General features: G+C 37.0%; 5 protein-coding genes across 20 annotated transcripts in view; 4 read left to right on the top strand and 1 right to left on the bottom strand.

Annotated features, from left to right (window-relative positions):
• Positions 1-471: 471 nt before the first annotated feature.
• Positions 472-5,768, top strand: LOC103150200 (nucleolar complex protein 4 homolog). The gene is made up of 14 exons (XM_016678787.1): positions 472-1,025; positions 1,133-1,253; positions 2,276-2,382; positions 2,692-2,799; positions 2,946-3,095; positions 3,187-3,289; positions 3,418-3,452; positions 3,536-3,586; positions 3,678-3,789; positions 3,932-3,992; positions 4,131-4,241; positions 4,355-4,518; positions 4,670-5,187; positions 5,251-5,768. The coding sequence occupies exons 1-13, from the start codon at positions 885-887 to the stop codon at positions 4,795-4,797; spliced, it is 1,392 nt and encodes a 463-aa protein (XP_016534273.1). The 5' UTR covers positions 472-884; the 3' UTR covers positions 4,798-5,187; positions 5,251-5,768.
• Positions 5,769-7,412: 1,644 nt separating this feature from the next.
• Positions 7,413-10,164, bottom strand: LOC103147537 (uncharacterized). Of its 2 annotated transcripts, none has more exons than XR_477276.2 (3): positions 9,952-10,039; positions 8,967-9,135; positions 7,413-8,199 (listed from the first exon to the last, which is right to left on the bottom strand). XR_477276.2 is itself a non-coding variant. In XM_016678781.1 (3 exons), exons 1-3 carry the CDS (start codon positions 10,140-10,142, stop codon positions 7,685-7,687), a joined length of 894 nt encoding a protein of 297 aa, XP_016534267.1. In that variant the 5' UTR covers positions 10,143-10,164; the 3' UTR covers positions 7,413-7,684. The 2 variants fall into 2 exon arrangements, 1 of the variants encoding a protein (XP_016534267.1); XM_016678781.1 differs by having other exon boundaries at positions 9,933-10,164.
• Positions 10,074-12,796, top strand: LOC103147542 (tRNA pseudouridine synthase A, mitochondrial-like). Of its 2 annotated transcripts, none has more exons than XM_016678773.1 (6): positions 10,074-10,367; positions 10,443-10,671; positions 10,880-11,017; positions 11,277-11,379; positions 11,841-12,541; positions 12,640-12,796. In XM_016678773.1, exons 2-6 carry the CDS (start codon positions 10,477-10,479, stop codon positions 12,670-12,672), a joined length of 1,170 nt encoding a protein of 389 aa, XP_016534259.1. In that variant the 5' UTR covers positions 10,074-10,367; positions 10,443-10,476; the 3' UTR covers positions 12,673-12,796. The 2 variants fall into 2 exon arrangements, with proteins under 2 accessions (XP_016534259.1, XP_007566002.1); XM_007565940.2 differs by having other exon boundaries at positions 10,075-10,367; positions 10,457-10,671.
• A 744-nt stretch (positions 12,797-13,540) lies between these two features.
• Positions 13,541-19,635, top strand: noc4l (nucleolar complex associated 4 homolog). The gene is made up of 15 exons (XM_007565917.2): positions 13,541-14,083; positions 14,191-14,311; positions 15,334-15,440; positions 15,750-15,857; positions 16,004-16,153; positions 16,245-16,347; positions 16,476-16,510; positions 16,594-16,644; positions 16,736-16,847; positions 16,990-17,050; positions 17,189-17,299; positions 17,413-17,576; positions 17,728-17,810; positions 18,880-18,993; positions 19,244-19,635. Exons 1-15 carry the CDS (start codon positions 13,943-13,945, stop codon positions 19,361-19,363), a joined length of 1,581 nt encoding a protein of 526 aa, XP_007565979.1. The 5' UTR covers positions 13,541-13,942; the 3' UTR covers positions 19,364-19,635.
• Positions 19,636-19,937: 302 nt separating this feature from the next.
• LOC103147521 (RIMS-binding protein 2-like) overlaps positions 19,938-26,670 on the top strand; it is a 68,195-nt gene continuing 61,462 nt past the window's right edge. For 4 of the 14 annotated variants that reach the window (XM_016678718.1, XM_016678721.1, XM_016678712.1 and 1 more), the window contains exons 1-2: positions 20,200-20,580; positions 23,779-23,925. In XM_016678718.1, coding sequence (XP_016534204.1) covers positions 23,785-23,925 — 141 coding nt within the window. In that variant the 5' untranslated portion in view covers positions 20,200-20,580; positions 23,779-23,784. Of the gene's footprint in view, positions 20,581-22,462; positions 22,630-23,778; positions 23,926-26,670 lie in introns of those variants that run through there. The other 10 variants (XM_016678711.1, XM_016678749.1, XM_016678698.1 and 7 more) reach the window with 6 other exon arrangements.

The raw sequence follows: 26,670 nt of genomic DNA, 5'->3' as shown, positions 1-26,670 counted from the left end.
ATCAACAGTAAAAAATAAAGTAATTTAGTCCTTTGAGTCAATATCCCTAAGATATCTTTTTTTTTTTTTTGTATGGAACTAAAATTGATGAAGCAGATACTCTCTAATCTTTATTTATTTTTATTTTTTTAGAGAGCACCATCTACTGGTAGTCAGTTGACACGTTTTAATTCAGCAAAGCAAGTTACTAGATTTCCAGATTATGTTTATGTAGTAAGTTTGTTGTTAAAATGGTCACCTACAATTATTTACAATAATTATCAAAAACCAAATTGTAATGCATCAAAAGTAGACATTTAACATTTTTTATATAACTAATACTTTCCAGAATAATTTAAAATGTTCAATAATATGCATAAATAATGAATGTAATAATTCTTAAAGTTTGGACATATTTATTAAAACCATAAAAGCATTAGTAAATAATTTCATTCCCGTGACACACCATGCAATTTAGTTTTTCAGAATTAGTTGTCAAGCTCGGTCTAATTTAGATGAGCAGTTTGGTCTGGAATTATGTTGTGCAAATTGACCGATTTTGCTGTTTATTTGACGAGCCACATATAGACAAATTAAGTCACTTGCACACCAAAATGCACAATAGGTATGCGAGCGTTGCACTAAAAACCCTAATTATAACAGTCCGCATATTGTTTTCGACATTTTTGGGCAACTTCCAGTTTTTCTTGCAGCAAATGTAGCTAACATATGATTTAATAATATCCGGAAATCATGAGGGTTTTCCCTCGCATTCAATATTTCCCGATTTACATTGAGGTCACGACGAGTCCTCGCGACACAAACTGTGATACACGTCTGTTTTTGTGTAAGCCCTTTGTCCTATTCTCCGGTGGGTACGCGAACGCACCACACAGTCAACAAACATGGCGCCGGCCAAAAAGCGCAACGTGAGTTCTAAAGCAAATGCAAAAAAGATCAAAATCGACTTTGAAGGTATAGTTGAGCGTATACTTAAAAGTAGAAAACATGCCAACGATGTTTTTGACGTTCTCGAGTTTCTTCAGGTGAGAAAATATTGAAACACCCAACAAACATTGACATCTACCGCATACACGTTTCGTTGAGCTAATGCCTGCATGCTTGTCCACGTTTGCTTCCTAAATGTACATAGTCAGAAAAAGAGAAAGACGTTATCTGCGCTGTTGATGCCTGCTGCAAGCTGTTCTGTACACTTTTGAAGAGAAAGGATCTATTTATTGGAAAGCTCCCTGGTGAGGATGAGGCGATAAAGGGTAAGTGATATGATCTAAAGTTTTCAATTAAACAGTTGAGATGGTAGAAGCTGTTACCTCTAAGATATGAAATAAATCGTTGTAATGTTATGACATTATCACGATCTTCTGGAAGCCTGTGGATTGAGTTTCTGAAACCTTCTGAAGACCATTTGGGAAACGGTCTGTTTTTTTTTTGTTTTGTTTTTTTTTCTTTTTCCACCCTGAATGGATCAGGCCCATAACATCACAGATTCTCCACCATACTGGAGTTTATCTGCTACGTCATCATGTTTTTGTGTTCCAGATGCACCTAGAGTGTTTATAGCTGAAAAGTTCATTCTCAACTGACCTGCAAACTATTCCAATAAAGTCAAACTGGTGCTTAAGAAATGCTTTGTGATGATGGGATACAAAAGGCTTTTGCATTGTTTGTCAATGTTCCAGTAGTTTCGAACTTTCTGGCTATTGCTCCTGTTATAGGGATTGGTCATACTTGAATGCCTTGTTCTCTGAGATTTATTATGTTGAAGACTGAGTAAGATGGGCCACTGTATCCCAGAGAAAGACAAAGCCATAAAGAAAATATATATTTTAAATGTATTTAATAGGAATTGTTAGAGGTTTTGTTGAGGTGTTTTCTGCTTGGAAGAGATGATTTGACTTGGTAGATGATAGTCAAAGGTTGTTGTATTTTATTTAATACAGAACTGCAGTAGTGCAGTTTATTTTTTTTATGAACTAATGTGATTAGTCACATTTTTAAGATATAAAGTTTAGAATAAAACAAAAATGTTTATAACAATAAGAAGGAAATGCAAAGAGTGAACTCTTATGTGTTTGTTGATTAGATACGATTAGTCAAATGTGACAAAACAAATTTTTAGATTTGATTGGCTTTTGCATCTCCATTTGGGCTTAGTCTTCACAAATGAGCTGTGGGGTGTAGCTCTGTCTCATTTATCACCCCGTTCTAAACGGCGAGCTTCAGGTTATTGGGCCTTCAAGTTGTGTAATTTCTTTTTTATCGTATTCTACCTCAGGTGAGCACAGCCCAGATGAGAAGTACAAGATTTTTATGCGTCATCGTTACAACAACTGTGTGGAGATACTGCTCGAGCATCTCCACCATGAAACGCATGAAGTTAAGGTGAGATAACTTTGGGGTTTAGCAAATTTGATTTATTTATTTTCTAAAAGCAGAACTCCTGTTAGCATTGATGATGGTCTTTGGTTGACATGTTAGATTTACACCAGATGTAACATAACACACACCTTCTGCTTACCACAGAATATGACTTACTTTAGTTATTTTTGGCTGTCATAATTTTGTTTTTGAGTAAAGTAAATATTAAAATGTGACAGAATGAGCAAAAAAGAAAAAAACTGATTAAATCTGTAAGGCAGAAAGTTCTTTTTCACAGCAATTTAAGCAGCAATGTATTATATCTGAATATAGGAGAGTGCGCTGTGCTGCCTGATGAAATTTGCTGCTGAACAAGGACTGCATCCTCTGGAAGACCTGGACTGGAGTGAATACTTCAGCTTCCCAAGAGAACTGATCCAAGTAAGAGTTTTTCAGTACTGTTATTCCTAATTAATATGTCACACCTTCCTTTGCATATGTCAATGAATTCCCATCCTATTATAAAAAGTTGAAAATCCTTGTGAGTGTAGGACACGTTTGACATTTTGGGTTTCTTTTGCTGACAGGCCGTGGTGCACAACATTCTGTCTCAGAGCTTGGACAACTCCCTGCTGATCTCCAGGTTCCAGGAGTTCCTTGAGATGGACGACATACGTTACTATGTGATGAGCTTCATCCGTGACAACGTGGCCACAGTCATGAACAAAAGCAAAGGGGTGGGAAACAGTCAACTTCAAGTTGCATCTTTTATTACTGACATTTTCTTTACTGTGATTTATCTTATTTGAATTTTCTTTTTCTTCTTAGGCTGTCTTGCCCGTATATCAGTCCAACGTGTTCACTCTCATGTTGAACATCAACATGCCGAGCCAGGAGACCGAGCTTACCAACTTTATGGTCAAACAGGAAAGTAAGTTAGAGTTGGCAGCGAACAGCTGGTCTGTTTGAATCGTTTTTACTAACCAGTCACTATTTAGAAGAAGAAAAATGCTCTTTGAGATTCTTTTGGATATCGCTAACCTGAAATTATTTTTCCAGCCAAGCATGAGGATTGGAAGGCTGCAAAGCTGCATGTAAGTGAAATATTTAAACTCTTGCCTCCTCTTGTCCTAAATGTGTACCGACTTAGCAGAGTGATTCTCTGTTTCACCTTCAGGATCACAAACGTGCCTTTGAGAGAATGTGGTTGGGCTTTCTTAAGTATAAGGTAAATCTTTAGAGTACACATTTAACATTTTGACCTCATTGATTACTTCCTTCATCTCACTGTGTTTTGAAATCTCTCTTTCTGTATATAGCTGCCCAACAGCATGTATAAAAAGATTTTAGTGGTCCTTCATGACTCCATCTTGCCTCACATGAGCAAACCCACTCTGATGATTGACTTTTTGACAGCTGCCTATGATGTTGGTAAGTTTATAACAAAGCAATGGTAGATGTTCTGCGGCAGGTTCTCGTTTTTGGTTTGTTTAACAAACTAAAACTGAAATGGAGTAAGTGAATATACTGTGTTTGTGAAAAACATAAACCTATTGTGGTTCTGTTCTAATAGGTGGGGCGATCAGTCTGCTGGCCCTAAATGGCTTATTTGTCCTCATCCATCAACACAATCTGTGAGTATCGTATAAAAACAAATAAGTTTCTTTCACTGAGTAGTAGCAGAAATGGCAATGAAAAGCGAATTGAGTTCATCTTTAAATGACACATTAAAATGTAAACTCTTTCATTTGGTTTTCTCGTTTTGCTTACAGAGATTATCCTGATTTCTACAAAAAGTTGTATAATCTTCTCGAGCCGTCTGTTTTCCATGTGAAGTACAAGGCACGCTTCTTTCACCTGGCTAATCTTTTCCTCAGCTCCAGGTAACACCATTCTGTCTTTGCTGCTTTTCATTTGTGTGTTTCGGCCCATACAAAACACGACATGTAAAGTTCACACTTTATTAAGTGTATGCAATGTCTGTGCTCGTCTCCAGTCACTTGCCAGTCTACCTGGTGGCTGCGTTCGCCAAACGCCTGGCTCGTCTGGCCCTTACAGCTCCGCCCACAGCTCTTCTCATGGTGCTGCCTTTCATCTACAACCTGATCCGGCGCCATCCATCCTGCAGAGTTCTGATTCACAAGCCCAGCTCAGAAGATGGTGAGTCACATTTAGTCTTTATGGCTGCTTGGGTCTGCTCTTAACGTTAAATTATTACTGTTAAAAGCGATGTATAAGAATTTTGTTTGTGCTTCTTAAACACAACAAAGGTTCAATTATTAATTGTAGTCGTTCCTGTTCACGTTGACAGAGCTTCTTGAAGATCCGTATGTGATGGAGGAAGTGGATCCAGCTCTTTGTCATGCCTTAGAAAGCAGCTTGTGGGAAATTAAGGTAAGTTTTTGCACCAAACTGGGGCCAGAGGTTTGGCAACTTTAAGCAATCAGCTCAGAAGAAAAAAGTTAAAAAATAATTTTCATGCTAAAGGAAAGAACAAGCAGTGTAATTGTTCAAACTGACTTTCTCATCCTGTTGTTTTTCAGTGTCATCAGTCATGTAGTTTTATTTTATTTTTTTCACTTTTCATAGTGTTAAAAACTCAGTTTATAAACACTGTCACGACTTTAAATCATCAGCTGGTGTTATTAATTCTTTTGCATCACAACTTAGAAGTACCGTACTTAAATAAAATGAATGGTATTTAAAACTGTGTTAAAAAACAGACTATCATTTAAAACAACACTCAAAAATAAGACTGGTGACACGTACACAAGCTGTAAATGCTGGAGAAGAAGGGTGCAACAGTTGCAAATGGACGTGTTAGCTGGTGTAATGATGTGCCTCTGCGTCTGTTAAAAAACATCCTTTAAACTTTAGGATGTAACGCTGGAGTTGCTTTGACAGAAAAAAAACCTAAAATAGCTTGTTTTTTACATGGATGATTGACTGGCGTGTCATAAATTTCCTTTTTAGTTCTAAAAAATTCTAGAAAGAAATGGTAGTACTACATGGTAAAACACAGATCTGGAAAAGTAGCCATTTTCAGGACGGTAAGTTGCACGAAAGTTCTGAAACACAACTTCCTCATTCCAGGAAATTATGTAACAAGTCTCAGGAAAATAGGTTATAAGAATCTATCCAGTGAAAATTCCTTGAAAATTTCAGGGAGTACAAAGTATATTCCAGATAATCTGGTAGGTTTTGAAAAGTAATCTTTTAAATTTTGGGGAAAATATGAGCTACATTATGTATAGCAACCAGCTATCCCTTCTCCATATCTTTTTACCCTTATGGGTTCATGGAAATGTCCCTAGATTTAGGCCTAGAAAAGACAACAGTGGTAGAAACTGTGTCATCATGCAGTCTTTATTATTTAATGCTACTGAAAAATTGTCCAACCATGATAGATTCCTGTANACCCTAAGCTAGAGCATCTGGGTGCTACCTTTTGCAACACCCATCAGAGAAATCTGAAGTATTGACATTTTCAGAGACTGCTCAGTAGTTGGGGATGAGATGGCAGAAAAGGAGCTCAACCAGATACCATTCATTCAAGAACCGCCACTCCTCCATGCCGTGTGTGGGCGTAATTAGACTATTACTAGTGTCACAAAGAAATTCTTCCAAAATTCCTGTTCACACGTGAAATTACTTCTTGGTAATTTTTGATGCACCCAACAGTGTGATTTGTCAGTTTATCAGACTGGCTCCACCTTGGTTGCACCACAAGAACCACAAGAATGTCAGTTACATATTTCCATTCTCTGCCTTGTAGGCATTCATTTTCTTCCAAACTTTAACTTTGGGTTTATAAGGCTAAGTAGATTATATTGGCAAGATATGCAAGACATGATACTTAGCAATCCTGTGATAGTTGCATGACAGAATGTGAAAAATGTATTGCTAAACAGGTGAATTCTCAATGTCACATTAAGTGGTTCCCACTAGATGTTCCCACATCACATCCTGTTTTCACCCCAACATGTTTGTGATTCCAGCTGACAACTCTGGCACCTTATAAGGTAGTAGGAAAAATGTGATTTATCTGACAGGATCCCACATTGAGCTAGTTTACATAAAATACTTGGACTTTTGTTAAGGTGTCCTTGAGAGAGACTTCCCAGGAAGGGAAGTGCTTATTTTTCTTGGTAGCAAAATATGACTCAAATAGTTATCAAAATGCCACAGTGACATGAGTCACAGCACAATAAAATGAGTGGATACCATAACACAAACAACATAACATGCTTCTTTGAAATTTAGATACAGACAGACTTACGGATCGACGTACGAACGGACTTATAGATGCATGTGCTGTTTGGTATTTTATTTGTCTTTCGTGTTCTCTAAGCTGAATAATTTTTTGGTGTAACATTTTTTTTTTACTAAAAAAAATTGTATGACTTTTTCAAGGACAATTGGATATGAATGAAAAATAAATTACATCCTTGAATGACGTTGAAGGAATTTCAAACTAATGCGATATTACTGCCCTCAAGTGGTCAAACGCAATACTACAGCTTCAGTTTTTTTCTGTCCTTCACAGACAAACATTGAAAAACTATCTGGTGAAAGTAAGGATTTTATTTTTATTCATATTGCTATTTTATTAATCTGCCATAAATAGTTAAAAGAGAAAGACTTTTAAAATTGATAAAATCCTTGTTTTTTTTTATAAAATAAGAAGCATGTTTCAAACAAGTTCAATAAACAAATTATATTTAATCTTATAAGATAAAACTTAAAAACATAAAAATAAAAAAAGATCCTAATAAATCTGACTTTTAGGAGATAAGAACAACTGACCCTCATCTGTCAACATGTTACTGAAAAATATCTGTACAAGTTTTTTTTGTTTGTTTTAAATATAATGTACTAATGATTCATTTCAATCATTCCCACAATAACAGATTATTGGATTCTTAACTATTCTAAGCTTTTTGGTTTTATTTAAGACATGTGGAAACATTGATAGTGGTGTTTTTAGATCTTATTTGTACACATAGTCCAGGTTGCAGCTGAACTTGAAAACAATTTAAGAAATATGTAAAAAAAAAAAATGTTTCAGTGTTTTACCTTTTATGTACAAGAACCAAACAAAATAAGACAAACTAACAATTCCAATGATTAATGTATGTTGGGTAAAGACTACCCTGACCTAAAGACCCTGCCTCTCAGTGGATGACCACTGGTCATCTGCTTATCGTTCATTCAGAGATAAATCTGTTTTCTCTCAGAATAAAGCCTAATTCCAGACCAACCCATGGCATGCAATCTCTCCTTTGATTTTTACGGTACTATTTAATGAACTTTCATCAAGCAACTTTCAGTTACTTATGTTAAAAGTGGGAGGTTTGTTGAACATAAGCAAGTAAATATTATTATTACAGTGAGGGCATTTCACTGCATTTCCATAAGCCGTGGTTACATCAGGCCCAGAGGCTTGAGAATAGGAATGTTCGTTCGAAGATGTAGAGGGTTGCGGATCAGAAACGGGACCAGGTGCCGTGTCTGGCAGAAAAGGCTTCACAGTGGGTGCAGCATCAGGCAGGAGAGGCTCCACAGAAGATGGCGCACCTTGCAGGAGCGGCTTCTTAGACGGGGGGATGACTTGCAGGAGAGATTTCACAGACGGCGAAGAAAGTAGCTTAATAAGATGGTCATTAGGGAGTGAGGTGGGTGGCAGACATGGCTCTGGGCTTGGATCTTTTTCCATAAATCCCTCACATAGCAGTAAATGCCTCTTCATATCCAAACGGCGCATGACTGTTCTAGAACAGATGGGGCAGTGGAAATGTCCCTGTGGCCTACAATGAAGGCTGCATCGGAGTAAAATTTTGTCTGCAGAAGAAAAAAACAAAAATGCATAAGAAATAATATAAATACACAATATTGCTAAAGTATTGGGTGACTTACTGATTCACACAAATTCATTTTACTGACATCAACTGCTCTTGAGTGTAGTGTTTGCATGCTTTACACCTTGGCCTTTGCTTTGCAGTTGGTAATCCAAGGTTAGTGTGCAGCTTCATGGGCATGGCAACCAATCCCATGAAGCTATCTACACAATGTTTTTGAGTTAATCTGAAGGCTGCATGAAGTTAGGAAGTCTGCAGATTTACCCTGGATAACATTGGCAACCTCTGCACAAAGCGCCTGGGAATCCGCCAATCCTACTCAGTCTGGATAAAAACAATCACCATAAATATAAATGTATGGATTTTCCATAAATATAAATGTATGGAAAATATCAAACCTTTTAGGGTGAATAACAGGAGTGTGCTTTGTGTGTGTTGCTATTAAGTAGTCACAGCTATTTATTTGACAAGTGATTCATAACACAACAATATCCAAAAGGCAAACAAAATAACTATCAAATGATGCCCAGATGTAAAATAAGAGCAAAAAGACAGGAACAGCATTATCTATATCTTCACCAGAGTTGAAGGTAGACACACTATCCAGGCAGGTAACCATTGGAGACAAGATAGGATCACATTACAAGTTTATTACTTGGACAATACACTAAAGTTGTGACATGACAAAATGTTAACTGGCCCATGAATTCATTTACAAAGCACTTTACATTCAGGCACACACCAACGTACCTTTGTAAGGCAAACCATGACTAATGTGGTGGTTCATGTGTTTCTCAATCCTTTCCTTCACTGTGGGGTCAAAGTTGGGACAAATGGGGCAGTGGAACAGTTTATTACAGCATGTGTTGCATTCTTCCAATGGAATCTTTGAGTTGAGATCAAAGATTGAGACGTGCATCTGAAAGTAGTGCAGGGAAACAGCAGTTAAAGATTTTAACTACTTTTACAGTTTCATTCAATCTCATTTTGGACTAAGCTAATATACAATCATTTTAACAAGAAAGTACATCCTCTTTCAAGTCTATGGTTTTGTATGTTAGGACAAAAATAGCAAGGATAGTCCTTACCACATCCAAAAGGTATTTAAATTTAACCTCAAATCAGGGTTGCAATCATAGAAGGTAGTGCAATTGTGATCATTTTACTAAATGTTGCAATGGTAAAATCAGCTGCGATAAATCCACATTATTTTGATGTTATGCTCTCCAGACGTACATCAAATGTTCAAAAACACAGAATTTTATCATTTATTTAACACATATTAAGTCAAAGTGGAAAAGCCCAGGAGAAGGTTCACTCCATTCATTAACAGCTCTTAACATGTCACTGAATGAGATGCAGAACAGCTTCAGAAAAACAATATAATGTATATGAAGACAAAATGGCATTCTTACAGTTCTAGATAAATATCAATGGCTGAGAACAAAGCAAATATAAAAGGTAGGTGATTTAAGTGGCTTTCAATTTTGCGTACAAAGGAAGGAAATATTTAATCTAGTTGACGGTCCATCTGATGCATGCAATTGCTTAATTCAAACAAAAAAGATTAAAATAAACTTTTATGCTTAAATTGCTAACACTACTTTTAATTTCAATAAACAGCAAAGGTGATATTAATCTGAGGGAAAACCTTGCAACACAATGCACCCAGTAGGTTTCTCTCCATGCAATCTTAAGATACAAACAGGAACTCACATGTTGAAATAAAACTAACCTTGTCGTGGAGCTCAATTCTGCATGCGGAGGTAGAGCCAACCTATTTCCGCCTTCTTTGGAGATCACGTGTTTCCGCTTACCGTGGAAAACACGGAATCTCGCGATATTTTTGAGGTCAAAGTTAGCAGCACCATGTGTGACTGAGAAGAACATCTCTGATTGTTGCATACAGCATTTTATACGGGACATTTAAGTTTTTTGGCACGCTTACTCTGTTCGTCGAAGTTTACGAAGAGTTACAATTACCGGCTGTTTAATGAACGTATCTCGCGATATTTTTTCTCAGCTGATGGAGCAGGTTGCATGCCGACGCTGCTGCAGGAACCTCTGATGAGTTTTTTTAGCTTGACATGTTTAAAACCAGACCACTGTTAAGTGCCTTAGTTAACTACAGACAGTTGTTAGAGACAAACGGTAGGTCAAGAAAACAAAATCTACATATTTATTATTTCTGGTGTGATCTCGTTTCCTGGTTTCACAAATGTACAGTGCTATATTTACAGGTTTAAAGTTATTGTGCACAATGAGTGAAGAAGCCAGAGATCAAGAGACAGCCAAGCTGTTAAAAAGGCCAAATGAGGTGAATGAGGACTCAGCTGAGAGCGCCACGAAGAGAATAAAAGCAGAAGGGGAGCACAATGAAGATGACAAGAGGTTCCCAAAGAAGAAAGTGGTCCTTCTTTTGGCATATTCTGGAAAGGGATACTATGGCATGCAGGTATTTTCCTTTACTACATGTAGCAATATTGCAAAAACCGTGAACTTCATAAGAAGTGGATGAGTCCAACCACACTTAAAAATATCTGATAATAATAATAAACCTCACTACTTGGCACTTGTTTATCATTCTTAACTTTTTTGTAATGTATTTTAATGGATAACTTTTATTAATTATGCCATCTGTCCACCTGCTTTTTTTCTTTTAGAGAAATCCTGGAAACTCCCAGTTTAGAACGATTGAAGATGATCTGGTCACTGCTCTAGTTAAATCTGGTTGCATTCCTGGAAACCACGGTGATGACATGAGGAAGATGTCTTTCCAAAGATGTGCCAGAACAGACAAGGTACGTGTTCATGCACCTCAAATATGCACTGCAAGACTGATGGGGGGAAAAAATTTTCCAAAAAGAAAAGTTATTTGTCTTCATTTGCCATATTGTTGCTAAAAAAAAAAAGTTAGGTACTAAAGAAATGTGTTGTTTTGCTCCTAATTGATGATAGCTACGCTATTTTTTTTATTTTTTTATTTTGTAGGATGTTGTAAATTTAGTCAAGTTTTTTTTTTTGTAACAGATACATTGTTACATTTTTATCTTTCTTCAGGGTGTTTCTGCTGCTGGTCAAGTGGTTTCACTGAAGCTCCGTTTGATTGAGGACATAATAGAAAAAATCAATGAGAATTTACCACCACAGATCAGGGTGCTTGGTAAGACTGTTGTATTAGAAATAAGAGGGACTGGAAAATTAGCTGGTGAACAAGACTGAATTTCAGTTTATTTTACCTGGCTGATGCCCAAGAACTAACAGGTCACATTGGTCCTTATCCAAGTTGTAACTGTAGTTGTTACTGAAGATTCAGATCATGCATTTTTTTCCACCACTCTTCTGTATCTGCATCACTAAACGGATTATGAGCCTGTCAACCCAACCTTTAACCTTATGCATTGCTCAAATGAGGGCTGTCATGCAAAGTGCTATGCTAATCACTACAATTATATGCTGTAAAATGAAAAATGAAAATGCAAATACTGTTATTTATAGTCATTAACGTGCTAAAATATGCATTGACAGGTCAAATGTTTAGAAAAACTTGATTCACCTCTAATACATTTGATTGGAATCCATGGATGTGCTTCTGATGTATTTATTCATTTTTTGCTGCAACAGGGCTCAAGCGAGTGACCCAAGGATTTAATTCCAAAAATAACTGTGATGCCCGTACGTACGCCTACATGCTCCCAACTGTAGCCTTTTCTCCTAAAGACTATGACACCGAGAACATAGCGGCATTTCGTCTAGCAGCAGAGACTCTTCAGAAGGTGAACCAACTTTTTGCCCTCTACAAAGGCACCCATAACTTCCACAACTTCACCTCCCAGAAGGCTCCAAGTGACCCCAGCGCCCGCCGCTACATCACAGAGATGTCCTGCGGAGAGCCTTTTGTCCGCAACAGCTACGAGTTCGCTGTGATCACCGTGCGAGGCCAGAGCTTTATGCTGCACCAGATTCGCAAGATGATCGGCCTGGTGATCGCAGTGATCAGAGGCTTCGCCAAGGAGGAGGTGATGGAGCGAAGCTGGGGTCAGGAGAAGGTGGACGTCCCAAAAGCTCCGGGACTCGGGCTGGTACTCGAGAGGGTTCACTTTGATCGGTACAACAAGCGCTTCGGAGGGGACGGTCTGCATGAGCGGCTAGAGTGGGATCGCGAGGAGGAGGCGATCAAGGCCTTCAAAGAGGCTCACATATATCCTACCATTGTCAAGACGGAATGTGAGGAGGGCTCCATGGTCAGCTGGATGGCCACTCTTCCCAGCCATGATTTTGAAGCAACAGTTACTGGAACACAAGACAATAAGGACCAAAAACAGGTGCATCAGTTATTAATTTGATAATTAAATGTATTGCATTGGGGGAAAAAATACATTGTTATATTGTAGCTAATTGTTTGTCCCATTTTTCGCTACAGGAGAATGCAGATGAAGGGAACGGCTCCGATTAGACCGTCTGTGGAGAGACGCCTTTTTTATTTTTTATTTTTGGTATTATCTCTGATTTTTTGTTTTAAATATTAAGAACAATTATGTTTAACAACTGGCATAATAAAATAATTATCAATTATCTAATGTCATCTTTTTAATTCTTGGTGGTTATTTCATTTAAATTAATATATATGCTTAATTAACGGTACTCATTCTGTGTTTACCCAAACAATTAATGTCTAAGGCATCAGTTGTTTTGGGTAAACACAGAATGAGTACCATTCTCATTCTAAAAATCTTAATTCTGATTAGATTCAATTTGTGAATTTTACCCTAAATCAAAAACCTTTTATTTTTTGGTTCTGATTTATTTCCAACATTTCTGACTGTGTGTCTTGTATTTTTTATCAACAGTAAAAAATAAAGTAATTTAGTCCTTTGAGTCAATATCCCTAAGATATCTTTTTTTTTTTTTTGTATGGAACTAAAATTGATGAAGCAGATACTCTCTAATCTTTATTTATTTTTATTTTTTTAGAGAGCACCATCTACTGGTAGTCAGTTGACACGTTTTAATTCAGCAAAGCAAGTTACTAGATTTCCAGATTATGTTTATGTAGTAAGTTTGTTGTTAAAATGGTCACCTACAATTATTTACAATAATTATCAAAAACCAAATTGTAATGCATCAAAAGTAGACATTTAACATTTTTTATATAACTAATACTTTCCAGAATAATTTAAAATGTTCAATAATATGCATAAATAATGAATGTAATAATTCTTAAAGTTTGGACATATTTATTAAAACCATAAAAGCATTAGTAAATAATTTCATTCCCGTGACACACCATGCAATTTAGTTTTTCAGAATTAGTTGTCAAGCTCGGTCTAATTTAGATGAGCAGTTTGGTCTGGAATTATGTTGTGCAAATTGACCGATTTTGCTGTTTATTTGACGAGCCACATATAGACAAATTAAGTCACTTGCACACCAAAATGCACAATAGGTATGCGAGCGTTGCACTAAAAACCCTAATTATAACAGTCCGCATATTGTTTTCGACATTTTTGGGCAACTTCCAGTTTTTCTTGCAGCAAATGTAGCTAACATATGATTTAATAATATCCGGAAATCATGAGGGTTTTCCCTCGCATTCAATATTTCCCGATTTACATTGAGGTCACGACGAGTCCTCGCGACACAAACTGTGATACACGTCTGTTTTTGTGTAAGCCCTTTGTCCTATTCTCCGGTGGGTACGCGAACGCACCACACAGTCAACAAACATGGCGCCGGCCAAAAAGCGCAACGTGAGTTCTAAAGCAAATGCAAAAAAGATCAAAATCGACTTTGAAGGTATAGTTGAGCGTATACTTAAAAGTAGAAAACATGCCAACGATGTTTTTGACGTTCTCGAGTTTCTTCAGGTGAGAAAATATTGAAACACCCAACAAACATTGACATCTACCGCATACACGTTTCGTTGAGCTAATGCCTGCATGCTTGTCCACGTTTGCTTCCTAAATGTACATAGTCAGAAAAAGAGAAAGACGTTATCTGCGCTGTTGATGCCTGCTGCAAGCTGTTCTGTACACTTTTGAAGAGAAAGGATCTATTTATTGGAAAGCTCCCTGGTGAGGATGAGGCGATAAAGGGTAAGTGATATGATCTAAAGTTTTCAATTAAACAGTTGAGATGGTAGAAGCTGTTACCTCTAAGATATGAAATAAATCGTTGTAATGTTATGACATTATCACGATCTTCTGGAAGCCTGTGGATTGAGTTTCTGAAACCTTCTGAAGACCATTTGGGAAACGGTCTGTTTTTTTTTTGTTTTGTTTTTTTTTCTTTTTCCACCCTGAATGGATCAGGCCCATAACATCACAGATTCTCCACCATACTGGAGTTTATCTGCTACGTCATCATGTTTTTGTGTTCCAGATGCACCTAGAGTGTTTATAGCTGAAAAGTTCATTCTCAACTGACCTGCAAACTATTCCAATAAAGTCAAACTGGTGCTTAAGAAATGCTTTGTGATGATGGGATACAAAAGGCTTTTGCATTGTTTGTCAATGTTCCAGTAGTTTCGAACTTTCTGGCTATTGCTCCTGTTATAGGGATTGGTCATACTTGAATGCCTTGTTCTCTGAGATTTATTATGTTGAAGACTGAGTAAGATGGGCCACTGTATCCCAGAGAAAGACAAAGCCATAAAGAAAATATATATTTTAAATGTATTTAATAGGAATTGTTAGAGGTTTTGTTGAGGTGTTTTCTGCTTGGAAGAGATGATTTGACTTGGTAGATGATAGTCAAAGGTTGTTGTATTTTATTTAATACAGAACTGCAGTAGTGCAGTTTATTTTTTTTATGAACTAATGTGATTAGTCACATTTTTAAGATATAAAGTTTAGAATAAAACAAAAATGTTTATAACAATAAGAAGGAAATGCAAAGAGTGAACTCTTATGTGTTTGTTGATTAGATACGATTAGTCAAATGTGACAAAACAAATTTTTAGATTTGATTGGCTTTTGCATCTCCATTTGGGCTTAGTCTTCACAAATGAGCTGTGGGGTGTAGCTCTGTCTCATTTATCACCCCGTTCTAAACGGCGAGCTTCAGGTTATTGGGCCTTCAAGTTGTGTAATTTCTTTTTTATCGTATTCTACCTCAGGTGAGCACAGCCCAGATGAGAAGTACAAGATTTTTATGCGTCATCGTTACAACAACTGTGTGGAGATACTGCTCGAGCATCTCCACCATGAAACGCATGAAGTTAAGGTGAGATAACTTTGGGGTTTAGCAAATTTGATTTATTTATTTTCTAAAAGCAGAACTCCTGTTAGCATTGATGATGGTCTTTGGTTGACATGTTAGATTTACACCAGATGTAACATAACACACACCTTCTGCTTACCACAGAATATGACTTACTTTAGTTATTTTTGGCTGTCATAATTTTGTTTTTGAGTAAAGTAAATATTAAAATGTGACAGAATGAGCAAAAAAGAAAAAAACTGATTAAATCTGTAAGGCAGAAAGTTCTTTTTCACAGCAATTTAAGCAGCAATGTATTATATCTGAATATAGGAGAGTGCGCTGTGCTGCCTGATGAAATTTGCTGCTGAACAAGGACTGCATCCTCTGGAAGACCTGGACTGGAGTGAATACTTCAGCTTCCCAAGAGAACTGATCCAAGTAAGAGTTTTTCAGTACTGTTATTCCTAATTAATATGTCACACCTTCCTTTGCATATGTCAATGAATTCCCATCCTATTATAAAAAGTTGAAAATCCTTGTGAGTGTAGGACACGTTTGACATTTTGGGTTTCTTTTGCTGACAGGCCGTGGTGCACAACATTCTGTCTCAGAGCTTGGACAACTCCCTGCTGATCTCCAGGTTCCAGGAGTTCCTTGAGATGGACGACATACGTTACTATGTGATGAGCTTCATCCGTGACAACGTGGCCACAGTCATGAACAAAAGCAAAGGGGTGGGAAACAGTCAACTTCAAGTTGCATCTTTTATTACTGACATTTTCTTTACTGTGATTTATCTTATTTGAATTTTCTTTTTCTTCTTAGGCTGTCTTGCCCGTATATCAGTCCAACGTGTTCACTCTCATGTTGAACATCAACATGCCGAGCCAGGAGACCGAGCTTACCAACTTTATGGTCAAACAGGAAAGTAAGTTAGAGTTGGCAGCGAACAGCTGGTCTGTTTGAATCGTTTTTACTAACCAGTCACTATTTAGAAGAAGAAAAATGCTCTTTGAGATTCTTTTGGATATCGCTAACCTGAAATTATTTTTCCAGCCAAGCATGAGGATTGGAAGGCTGCAAAGCTGCATGTAAGTGAAATATTTAAACTCTTGCCTCCTCTTGTCCTAAATGTGTACCGACTTAGCAGAGTGATTCTCTGTTTCACCTTCAGGATCACAAACGTGCCTTTGAGAGAATGTGGTTGGGCTTTCTTAAGTATAAGGTAAATCTTTAGAGTACACATTTAACATTTTGACCTCATTGATTACTTCCTTCATCTCACTGTGTTTTGAAATCTCTCTTTCTGTATATAGCTGCCCAACAGCATGTATAAAAAGATTTTAGTGGTCCTTCATGACTCCATCTTGCCTCACATGAGCAAACCCACTCTGATGATTGACTTTTTGACAGCTGCCTATGATGTTGGTAAGTTTATAACAAAGCAATGGTAGATGTTCTGCGGCAGGTTCTCGTTTTTGGTTTGTTTAACAAACTAAAACTGAAATGGAGTAAGTGAATATACTGTGTTTGTGAAAAACATAAACCTATTGTGGTTCTGTTCTAATAGGTGGGGCGATCAGTCTGCTGGCCCTAAATGGCTTATTTGTCCTCATCCATCAACACAATCTGTGAGTATCGTATAAAAACAAATAAGTTTCTTTCACTGAGTAGTAGCAGAAATGGCAATGAAAAGCGAATTGAGTTCATCTTTAAATGACACATTAAAATGTAAACTCTTTCATTTGGTTTTCTCGTTTTGCTTACAGAGATTATCCTGATTTCTACAAAAAGTTGTATAATCTTCTCGAGCCGTCTGTTTTCCATGTGAAGTACAAGGCACGCTTCTTTCACCTGGCTAATCTTTTCCTCAGCTCCAGGTAACACCATTCTGTCTTTGCTGCTTTTCATTTGTGTGTTTCGGCCCATACAAAACACGACATGTAAAGTTCACACTTTATTAAGTGTATGCAATGTCTGTGCTCGTCTCCAGTCACTTGCCAGTCTACCTGGTGGCTGCGTTCGCCAAACGCCTGGCTCGTCTGGCCCTTACAGCTCCGCCCACAGCTCTTCTCATGGTGCTGCCTTTCATCTACAACCTGATCCGGCGCCATCCATCCTGCAGAGTTCTGATTCACAAGCCCAGCTCAGAAGATGGTGAGTCACATTTAGTCTTTATGGCTGCTTGGGTCTGCTCTTAACGTTAAATTATTACTGTTAAAAGCGATGTATAAGAATTTTGTTTGTGCTTCTTAAACACAACAAAGGTTCAATTATTAATTGTAGTCGTTCCTGTTCACGTTGACAGAGCTTCTTGAAGATCCGTATGTGATGGAGGAAGTGGATCCAGCTCTTTGTCATGCCTTAGAAAGCAGCTTGTGGGAAATTAAGGTAAGTTTTTGCACCAAACTGGGGCCAGAGGTTTGGCAACTTTAAGCAATCAGCTCAGAAGAAAAAAGTTAAAAAATAATTTTCATGCTAAAGGAAAGAACAAGCAGTGTAATTGTTCAAACTGACTTTCTCATCCTGTTGTTTTTCAGTGTCATCAGTCATGTAGTTTTATTTTATTTTTTTCACTTTTCATAGTGTTAAAAACTCAGTTTATAAACACTGTCACGACTTTAAATCATCAGCTGGTGTTATTAATTCTTTTGCATCACAACTTAGAAGTACCGTACTTAAATAAAATGAATGGTATTTAAAACTGTGTTAAAAAACAGACTATCATTTAAAACAACACTCAAAAATAAGACTGGTGACACGTACACAAGCTGTAAATGCTGGAGAAGAAGGGTGCAACAGTTGCAAATGGACGTGTTAGCTGGTGTAATGATGTGCCTCTGCGTCTGTTAAAAAACATCCTTTAAACTTTAGGATGTAACGCTGGAGTTGCTTTGACAGAAAAAAAACCTAAAATAGCTTGTTTTTTACATGGATGATTGACTGGCGTGTCATAAATTTCCTTTTTAGTTCTAAAAAATTCTAGAAAGAAATGGTAGTACTACATGGTAAAACACAGATCTGGAAAAGTAGCCATTTTCAGGACGGTAAGTTGCACGAAAGTTCTGAAACACAACTTCCTCATTCCAGGAAATTATGTAACAAGTCTCAGGAAAATAGGTTATAAGAATCTATCCAGTGAAAATTCCTTGAAAATTTCAGGGAGTACAAAGTATATTCCAGATAATCTGGTAGGTTTTGAAAAGTAATCTTTTAAATTTTGGGGAAAATATGAGCTACATTATGTATAGCAACCAGCTATCCCTTCTCCATATCTTTTTACCCTTATGGGTTCATGGAAATGTCCCTAGATTTAGGCCTAGAAAAGACAACAGTGGTAGAAACTGTGTCATCATGCAGTCTTTATTATTTAATGCTACTGAAAAATTGTCCAACCATGATAGATTCCTGTACGGTTTGGCATGGGACATTCGACAGTCTCTTGTTTCCCATTTTACAGACACTGCAGAAGCATTATCATCCAGATGTGGCCAAAGCTGCAATGTTGATCAACACACCTATGACTGAACAAGAAGATGACATCAGTGAGGTGCTGGAGATAACCTCCTATGAGGTAATGAAGGATTTTCTTGTCCAACAGCAGAGCATTTGTTTCATTTCAGCTCCATGATTTGCTTCAGGTTTTCAGTCCAGGCTAGAGAAAGAATACACCACTCTTGATCATTTCATTAAGCAGTAATTGAATTGGTTAGTATTAAATAAATGAATGCATTTTGTGTATGAATCAGAATTAATTTGTCACATGTTCCACAAATGTCTCTAGCTAGCCCGATCAGGAATGTGGCTAATTTTCTTGTTTTCAGTTGATGGAGCGAGACCTGAAGCCGACTGAAAGCAAGAGTTTCCCACTGGAGTTTGAAACAGCTGCACATTTACTGGAAGGAAGAGGAGAAGTGTTGGGACGACACTTTTGTCTGGCTTAAAGGATTATTAAAATATGTCATTCCCCTGTGTGCTGTCACTTTCTTAAAGCTGGTAATATATCTTGGATGAATGTCTGAAGAGGTCTGGAGCCATGCAGGAGAATACACAGACTTAATTTACAAAACTATTATAAATATAGTTGTTTAAAAAAAAAAAAAAAAGATTAGAGGAACAGAAATGTATTTTTCTTTCAACCTGACTTGTACTGGTGCTTTTCTACTCACCCACCGTTTGTTTTATGCTCAATAAATATTGAAGTGCAGTACATCTACATCACAGTCTCCTCTTCCATGCATTTTTACAGCAACGATGTGAAATCCGTGACAGAGAAGTCTGTCGATGCACTGTATTGATGATGGCGTATGAAATATTATCGTCAGCCCAATCGATTTTTAAGATAAAATCGGTGATGATATGGAGTAACCTTTGAAGATTCACAGAGGATGGAAACAGAAAAAAATGTACAAACTTTCCAACACAAAAGTCACTCTGGTTGCACCTAGTGGAAAACAAGTACCGGTATATTAGATAGTTTATTTTAAGGGTCAGCATAAAGAACCGATGATATCATCAATAAACCTGATAGGTTTTACAAATTAAACATTGGAACATTAATCAATTTGTTTAAGAGAAAATACTAAGAGTAAAATAAAAAGGGGCAAGACAACTTGACCCAAGTCGAACTAAGAAGAGAAATTCAAATTTATTTGGTTGCAGACAAAATACAAACACACTAGTTGGTATATTACCTGTGATATATGTAAGGATATTTTACCTAAGAAATTACATTAATTTAGAACACCATAAGGATGCAGTACTTTGTAGAGGTTTTTCTTTCATGCTCAGGCGAGAGGTTGGCTTTGTCAACTAGTCATTGTGAGTCCTCTTCAGTGTTCTTTCTCTTGTTAAGTGGACCATCTGGACACACAGTGGGCAGTCCAGAATGAAAGGACACGGTAAGGCAAAATCCTGAATCATAATTCAATTATTCTTCAGAAGAGGTAGTGAGACCAAAATACATCGACAGACAGCCATGCACTCAGAAACACAACTTCAATCAAGGAGGCGGCAAAATCTTTTGTGAATATTTGTTTAGGCATTTTTTCTTTTTCTTTATTTAAGAAGGAGGATGGAGAATGCTGAGGACCAAGGCAAGGAGAAATCACTAAATGACATCATCTTCTAGAGAAGAGAAATTAAGGACTATTTTGAATAGGTAAGAATTTTTAATGAATGACTGAAATGAAATAATGTCATACTCTGTCAGGATGTTTGATTGTATTGCACTTTTCCACTTGTGAACAGTCCAGTTGTTTTACCTGACCAAATATTAAACATGTTTTATTTTCAGCATATGACCTTCCAAGTTATGCATTTTAGAAATCACTCAGGAGGCAGAGCTGTTTTGTTTCTATATATCCTAGAAACTGTCTTGTAAACTGAACAAAACCATTTCAGTTTCCAACAAACAGTTTTTCAACTTTTGCCATATTTTTATTCTGTCTGGGAAAAGAGTAACTGAAATGAGAGGGATTTCCCACTGACAATGTGATTCTCAGTAGTACATAACTTATTTTTGATAGGACGTGCCTCACATCACTTGGATATGTCAAGAATGAAAAAAAGAGTAAAGAGTCAAGACTGAATAAAATGATTTGCAGCTAATTGACAGGAACTATATGGGTGACATTTATATAGGAAAAGTCCTTTTAAAAGATGATTAATTCTTTGGATTTTTAAAATTCTTGTATGATATATTTTCAGCTCTATAGGAATCAAAGTTGTTGGTCATAAAATGCATTTTATGTCAACCAAACTGCACTTTGCTTAATCAAAACAATGCATAAAAAAGGCCTCCAGAGCATGAGCCAATCTTAGCAATGTCCTTTTAAGATTTTGCTCTAAAGTAATATGTATTTTTTTCTGAAGAAATATGATGGGCTAAATACATTGAACCTACCTTCCAGAATCTTCCCTGTTATATGAAAAGAAGCCCCGCCCTTTTTTGGGCTCAGTATGTTCCAATAAAATGAGACCCAATCACATCTCAGCAAAGTACTTGTTTTTCTTTTTGTTTGTTTCGTTTTTTTAGCGTAAAGGTTTTGAGGGCATTGACTGGCTCATATGAAATAGCGATTAGCATAATCACTATTTCAAGTATTTGGAAAAGTTCAGCCTTATGTTAAATAAAAATAAATAAATAACAGGTTTGTATTTTGATATAATGGGAACTTTCTCCTCTCATTTTTTATACATTTGTAATGGAAACACTGGCATCATCTTTTTTTTTTTTTTCCCCAAAAATCTCTTTCTTACTGTTTATTCAATGTCAAATGCTGTTTTTATTTTGTTTTTTCACTATGTAAAGCACCATGAAATGCCTTGCTGCTGGAATGTGCTATACAAATAAAATTTGATTTGACTTTGATTTATTTTGATCACTGAGCTAACAGAGGTCTTGACAGATTTGGACTTCACTGCATGACACTGTAGGACCCATAAGCTTAATGTTCCCTTGCTTTTGTGTTTGCCCTCCTCCTCCCAAATCCCCTGCAAGGAAATAAAAGCTGTCCAAGGTGAGTCAGAACAGAAAATCTGTTCAAGCATGTGGCGGAGACAATAAAGTGCTCTCTTATAGAGAGAGAGGAAATTGAATAATTTAGTTTGTTTACCAATGATTCATTGTTTGACGGTTCCATTAAATTATGCTCTGTTGATGATCTTACTATCAATTTCATCAGTTTTAGTGATGGGGGGGAAAAAACTGTGGAGTTGCCCAACTCCACAGATTATTTTATTGTACAATTTTAATTTTAAATTTAGTTTGATTTTAAATTTAATCCTAAATTCGGGTTACATTTTTAGCTTCCTTACTGTCGTGTGAAACTATTCTACTGTGTAGTTGCTGTAACCCCAGAACTCATGAGTGCGAGAGAGTGTTTGTTTGCATAAAGGTACATTCAGGTCAACATAGATGGGGATTTACCACCTGCTGATTAAGGTTGATGCTCCTCCTGTCATCACGTTGTGATGAGTAATCCTCCCTTACATAACTCAATAAAGCTCTCTCTTCGTCACTGAACAGTTCCACACACTTCCACTCCCAGTTCATCTAAATACGTTCTGACAAACTCAGAATTTGAGGGAATAATGTTAAACTACAAGTGTGATTTAGGATTGAGTCTACGGACGACTTTACTCTCGGAACTGATTTTTGGATCTAAGCATGTTTTATTTTTAAGTTATAGAGGAATGGTTGGCTAAGGTAATGGAAGATGATGATGATGATGCTGCACAAGTCCCTCTTAAATAATTAGCGAGTTTTGTATGCGGTGCATTTTTATTGCGGCTATTTCTTATTGTAGCTATGTTTGACATTGAGTCTCGAATTGATGAATAAAGATATAAATAAACATCCTTTTGGTAAAGCTTGTAAATAGCCTGGTTTTGTTGCTACCTTCTTGTCCCTGTAGACATTGTCCAACTTTCCTCAGTCCAGGCTTTTTATTTGCTTATTCCTATTTATGCACAAATGTAAATTAGTGTTGTTGCATTCATTTTTATTGCTGTTAACTTTGTCTTATCTTGTTTTTTGTTTCTTTCCATAGAAAGTATGCCTGGCCCAGTGCTTCTGCATTTAGCTGTGTATGTTTTCTGATCAAGTCATTAATGGAGCGGTTGCTTTCATTAGCTTTGTACACCCTTCTTTTCTTTTTACTTTCCAAAAAACTTCTGCAGCCCTTGAAGGCTGGTGTCTTCCACGTTTTAGATCTGTCTCTGCCCCAACACTGCTCACTCAAACTGCTGAATGCAATCCACAGCATGTCATCAAGTTCTAATACAGCTCGCTATTGACCTATTTATGTGATACAGATGTGTTGAACTGCCTTTTTAATCAGAGCTGAATTTGACTGTATTGTCTTATAACCAAAACTGAATTTGACTGTATGATATTGGTTGATTTTGAAGTGATGCAAAGTGAAAAGAACAATTTTGAAACCAATTTGAAGCATTAGATTGCGAATGTATTCTACATGATGTTTGCAGAAATAGTTCTTTTAAATCGGTTTAATAAATATTGACAGCACTTAAAGTGTTAAAATTCTATTAAAGCTTTCAAAAACTTGAATGAGTCAAGAAAAATGTTAACAATACGGCCATATACATGCAACATTTGATCATATTTAACTGTTCATTTAGCGAAAAGGAAATTTATTCCAGAATAATTGTCAGTGTATGATCAGTTCGGTAATAGCAACTGACTATATTCTCTTCCTGGAACCAAAAATTGACACAAACACATGTGACTTAAAATCAATATATATATGTATCTTTTTTCAACTTTCAAAAGCATATGTGTGTTATTCTTGGATTCAGAGCATATACAATGTAATATTTTTGAATTGTCTTCCAGGAGATAATGAGGGATCAAACAACCAGCACTAAGATGGAAGATCTGCTGAGGGAATCTCAGAGGGAGTTACAGTGGATCCAAAGACAGCTTGCTATGATCGGGGCCAGAAACAGGAACCACCAGCACCTCCTCCACATCAAGGGCAAGGTAACAATGTGCTGCACTCTGCAAGCCTTTACAGCCTCCACTGCTACCCCAGGAAAGATAAAACTCAAAAGGTGAACATTAATATAAATGTAGGAGCAATATAATGCCAACTGACACTTCAACAACAAGGCCGTTCAAAGTGCTTTACATTATGAAAACATAAACAACAAATAAAACAAAAGAGATTAGATTGCATAGATTGGAGTGGTGTGATTTATTTATTTATTTATTTTTATTTTTTTAAATTTTTTTTTGCCATGCTTTAAAAGGAATTCGGTGTCTCAGCATTTTTGCAGTTTTCTGGAAGTTTGTTCCAGGTTAGTGAAGCATAAAAGCTGAATGCTGCTTCAAGTTTGCCTTCAAGTTTCAGCAACAAGACATTTAAAAGTGCTTTTGTCCTGGAAATGCTCTTCAGGTCGTAGAAGGTTGAGTGGGAACTTGTTTTTCTGTCACTGAAGGCTTGGGTCTAGGTCCATAGATTCCGGGTCTGTTCCATAGTTTTTAGTTGTAATAATTTAAGCTATGTGTACTGAATCTCGTTTCTTGTTTCTCTTTTAGTCCAAAAATATTGTTTTTATTCAACAGAAGAAAGTTATGGCATATCTATGACTTGATTTGTTTGTTGCAGCTACTCAGCAGTTAAATAGGTTTATTGCCATCTGGTGACATTGTGATGTATCATCTTCAAACGTCTGGTAACTCAGCTCATTATCCGTTATAATCTGACCTAACAGGTGAAGTTAGGATGCCACAGTTACTTTTTTCTTATCTGATTTTTTTTTTTTTTTTTTTTTTTTGGTGGTTTTTAACTCTGTAATGTAATGCCATCGTCTGCTACCCCACCCGTCTTTTAAACAGGGATGATCCCAATACAAACCAACAGGCAGATGTGCCCAGAAGAGGACAGCGTGTCTTTAAATTTAAAATCCAGGCTGAGAGAAAAGGGGGTAGGGGGGAGGTCAGGCTGTGATATGGTGTAAAGGCAGCAGATTGTTCATGTAGTTAAATGACACTTTGCCTTCAGCAGTCTGCATATTTAAAGGGGTCATTGCCTATTTCTGCCCAATCCAGTTTCCATCTGTTCCAGAGCCCCTGTCTCACAGGGCCTCATGTCAGGCCTGGAAACCAATTTACAGCAAGTAATGCGTCCACCATAAAGATAGGAACAGACAGCAAGCAAGTGTTGCTAGGCAACAGAGTAGTTCGCTCTGCTTCCTCTCCTTGCTCACGCAGTCATGGTGTCTTTTCCTTTCAGCCCTGCCCTCTGTCCTGCGCTCTGCCCTCGTGTTAGCCAGAGAGCAGCTCTGGACAGAACACACAGAGAGTTTTCTGCTGATGTAACCTCACTAAAACCAGCACGCTGATTTAATTTTAGCCCTCTTAGGGATTTAGGGGAAGTGAGGAAAGCAGTGGGATGCTTATTTGCGGGCTATGTTCTGGAACGTGAACACCGAGACTGTATTTACATGATGCTCTAAAGCTAGAAGCAGAAATGAGATCAGGATGTTGGATTTTACATACGTTTAGTACAGTAGCTTCTTTTTATTTGTCTGTTGAGTAGATAGAAACCTTAAACCTGACTTAAACTGTGACTTAAATTTAGGTTTAAATATGGGTAACATGCATATTCTGCACATCTTACAAAACAGTACAGATATTATGAGATTTTAATAAAAAAAAACTAAAACATTTTTTACCTTAGAACCACAAACTTCATTGCAGTGAATGGGATGTTACATGATAGAACAACTCAAAGTAGGGCATAATAGTGAAGTGATATATTGTTGGGTGTGGTTTATATATGTATGTTTCCAGTTTTTTATATTTTTATTTTTATTTTGTAGATGCGACTTATAGTGAGGTGTGCTCTATAGTCCGGAAAATACGATATAATCTACACTTAAAATGTGACGTTCACATAAAGCCGTTACACACTTTTCAGATTTATTTTTGTAAATCATCATCAGAGCCATGTGCTCTTTTTCTTCCACAACACAACTGCGCACTAGTTTTTGCTGTTTTATCACATAAAATCAGTTCATGAATTCTTTTGCAGGCCACTGCATGTTCGAGAATTACATAAAGTGAGGGAGAAACGGCTGTGTGTGATGTAATGATTCAAACATCACTGCTCAGCAGATTTACACATCCTGTTTAAATGAAAGCAGCCATGTGTGATGCTGCTTTTGGTCAGCTGAACAGCGAGTACACATGTGGGAGCAGGAGATAGAGGAATAAGTCAGGGTTTACAGCACAGCTGAGCGATGAAGCCTCAGCTAATACGTTCACAGATCAGACTTTGTGTGAAAGCACCAGCCAGGTAACAGTTTTGGGGGATTTGTATTTGAGTGACACATCCAGCCAGCTCCAGCCGAATGCAGAAGCACTCACACAGAGGTGTTGCATCTGTCTTTGACGCCTGATGGCATAAGAGGAGGGATGAGTCTTTTGGGACAAAGGGGAGACTGCTTTTGAGGTAGGAACTTTGTTATTGTTATCAATTTAAACAGATATATCAATAGTTGTCTTATTAAATTTCTGATTGTCTTCTAGTTTTTATGTACTTTTACTAGGTATGCAACTGCTGTGTGCTTGGGAAGTAGAAATATTCATTCATTTTTTTATTTTAACAAAAGAAAACTATGCATGGATATACTGACAGAATAAAAATAATCTCTAATATCTAGAGCCTAGTTTGGAGCTTGGAGCTCCAGTAGAGATTTGGGGTTGCACATTCCAAGTTGG

This window comes from Poecilia formosa, unplaced genomic scaffold (assembly GCF_000485575.1).
Source record: "Poecilia formosa unplaced genomic scaffold, Poecilia_formosa-5.1.2 Scaffold6, whole genome shotgun sequence".
In the NCBI taxonomy this organism is placed as follows: Eukaryota; Metazoa; Chordata; class Actinopteri; order Cyprinodontiformes; family Poeciliidae; genus Poecilia; species Poecilia formosa.
The sequence above is the reverse complement of the archived record's forward strand: the minus strand, read 5'-3'. Positions and strand labels throughout refer to the sequence as shown.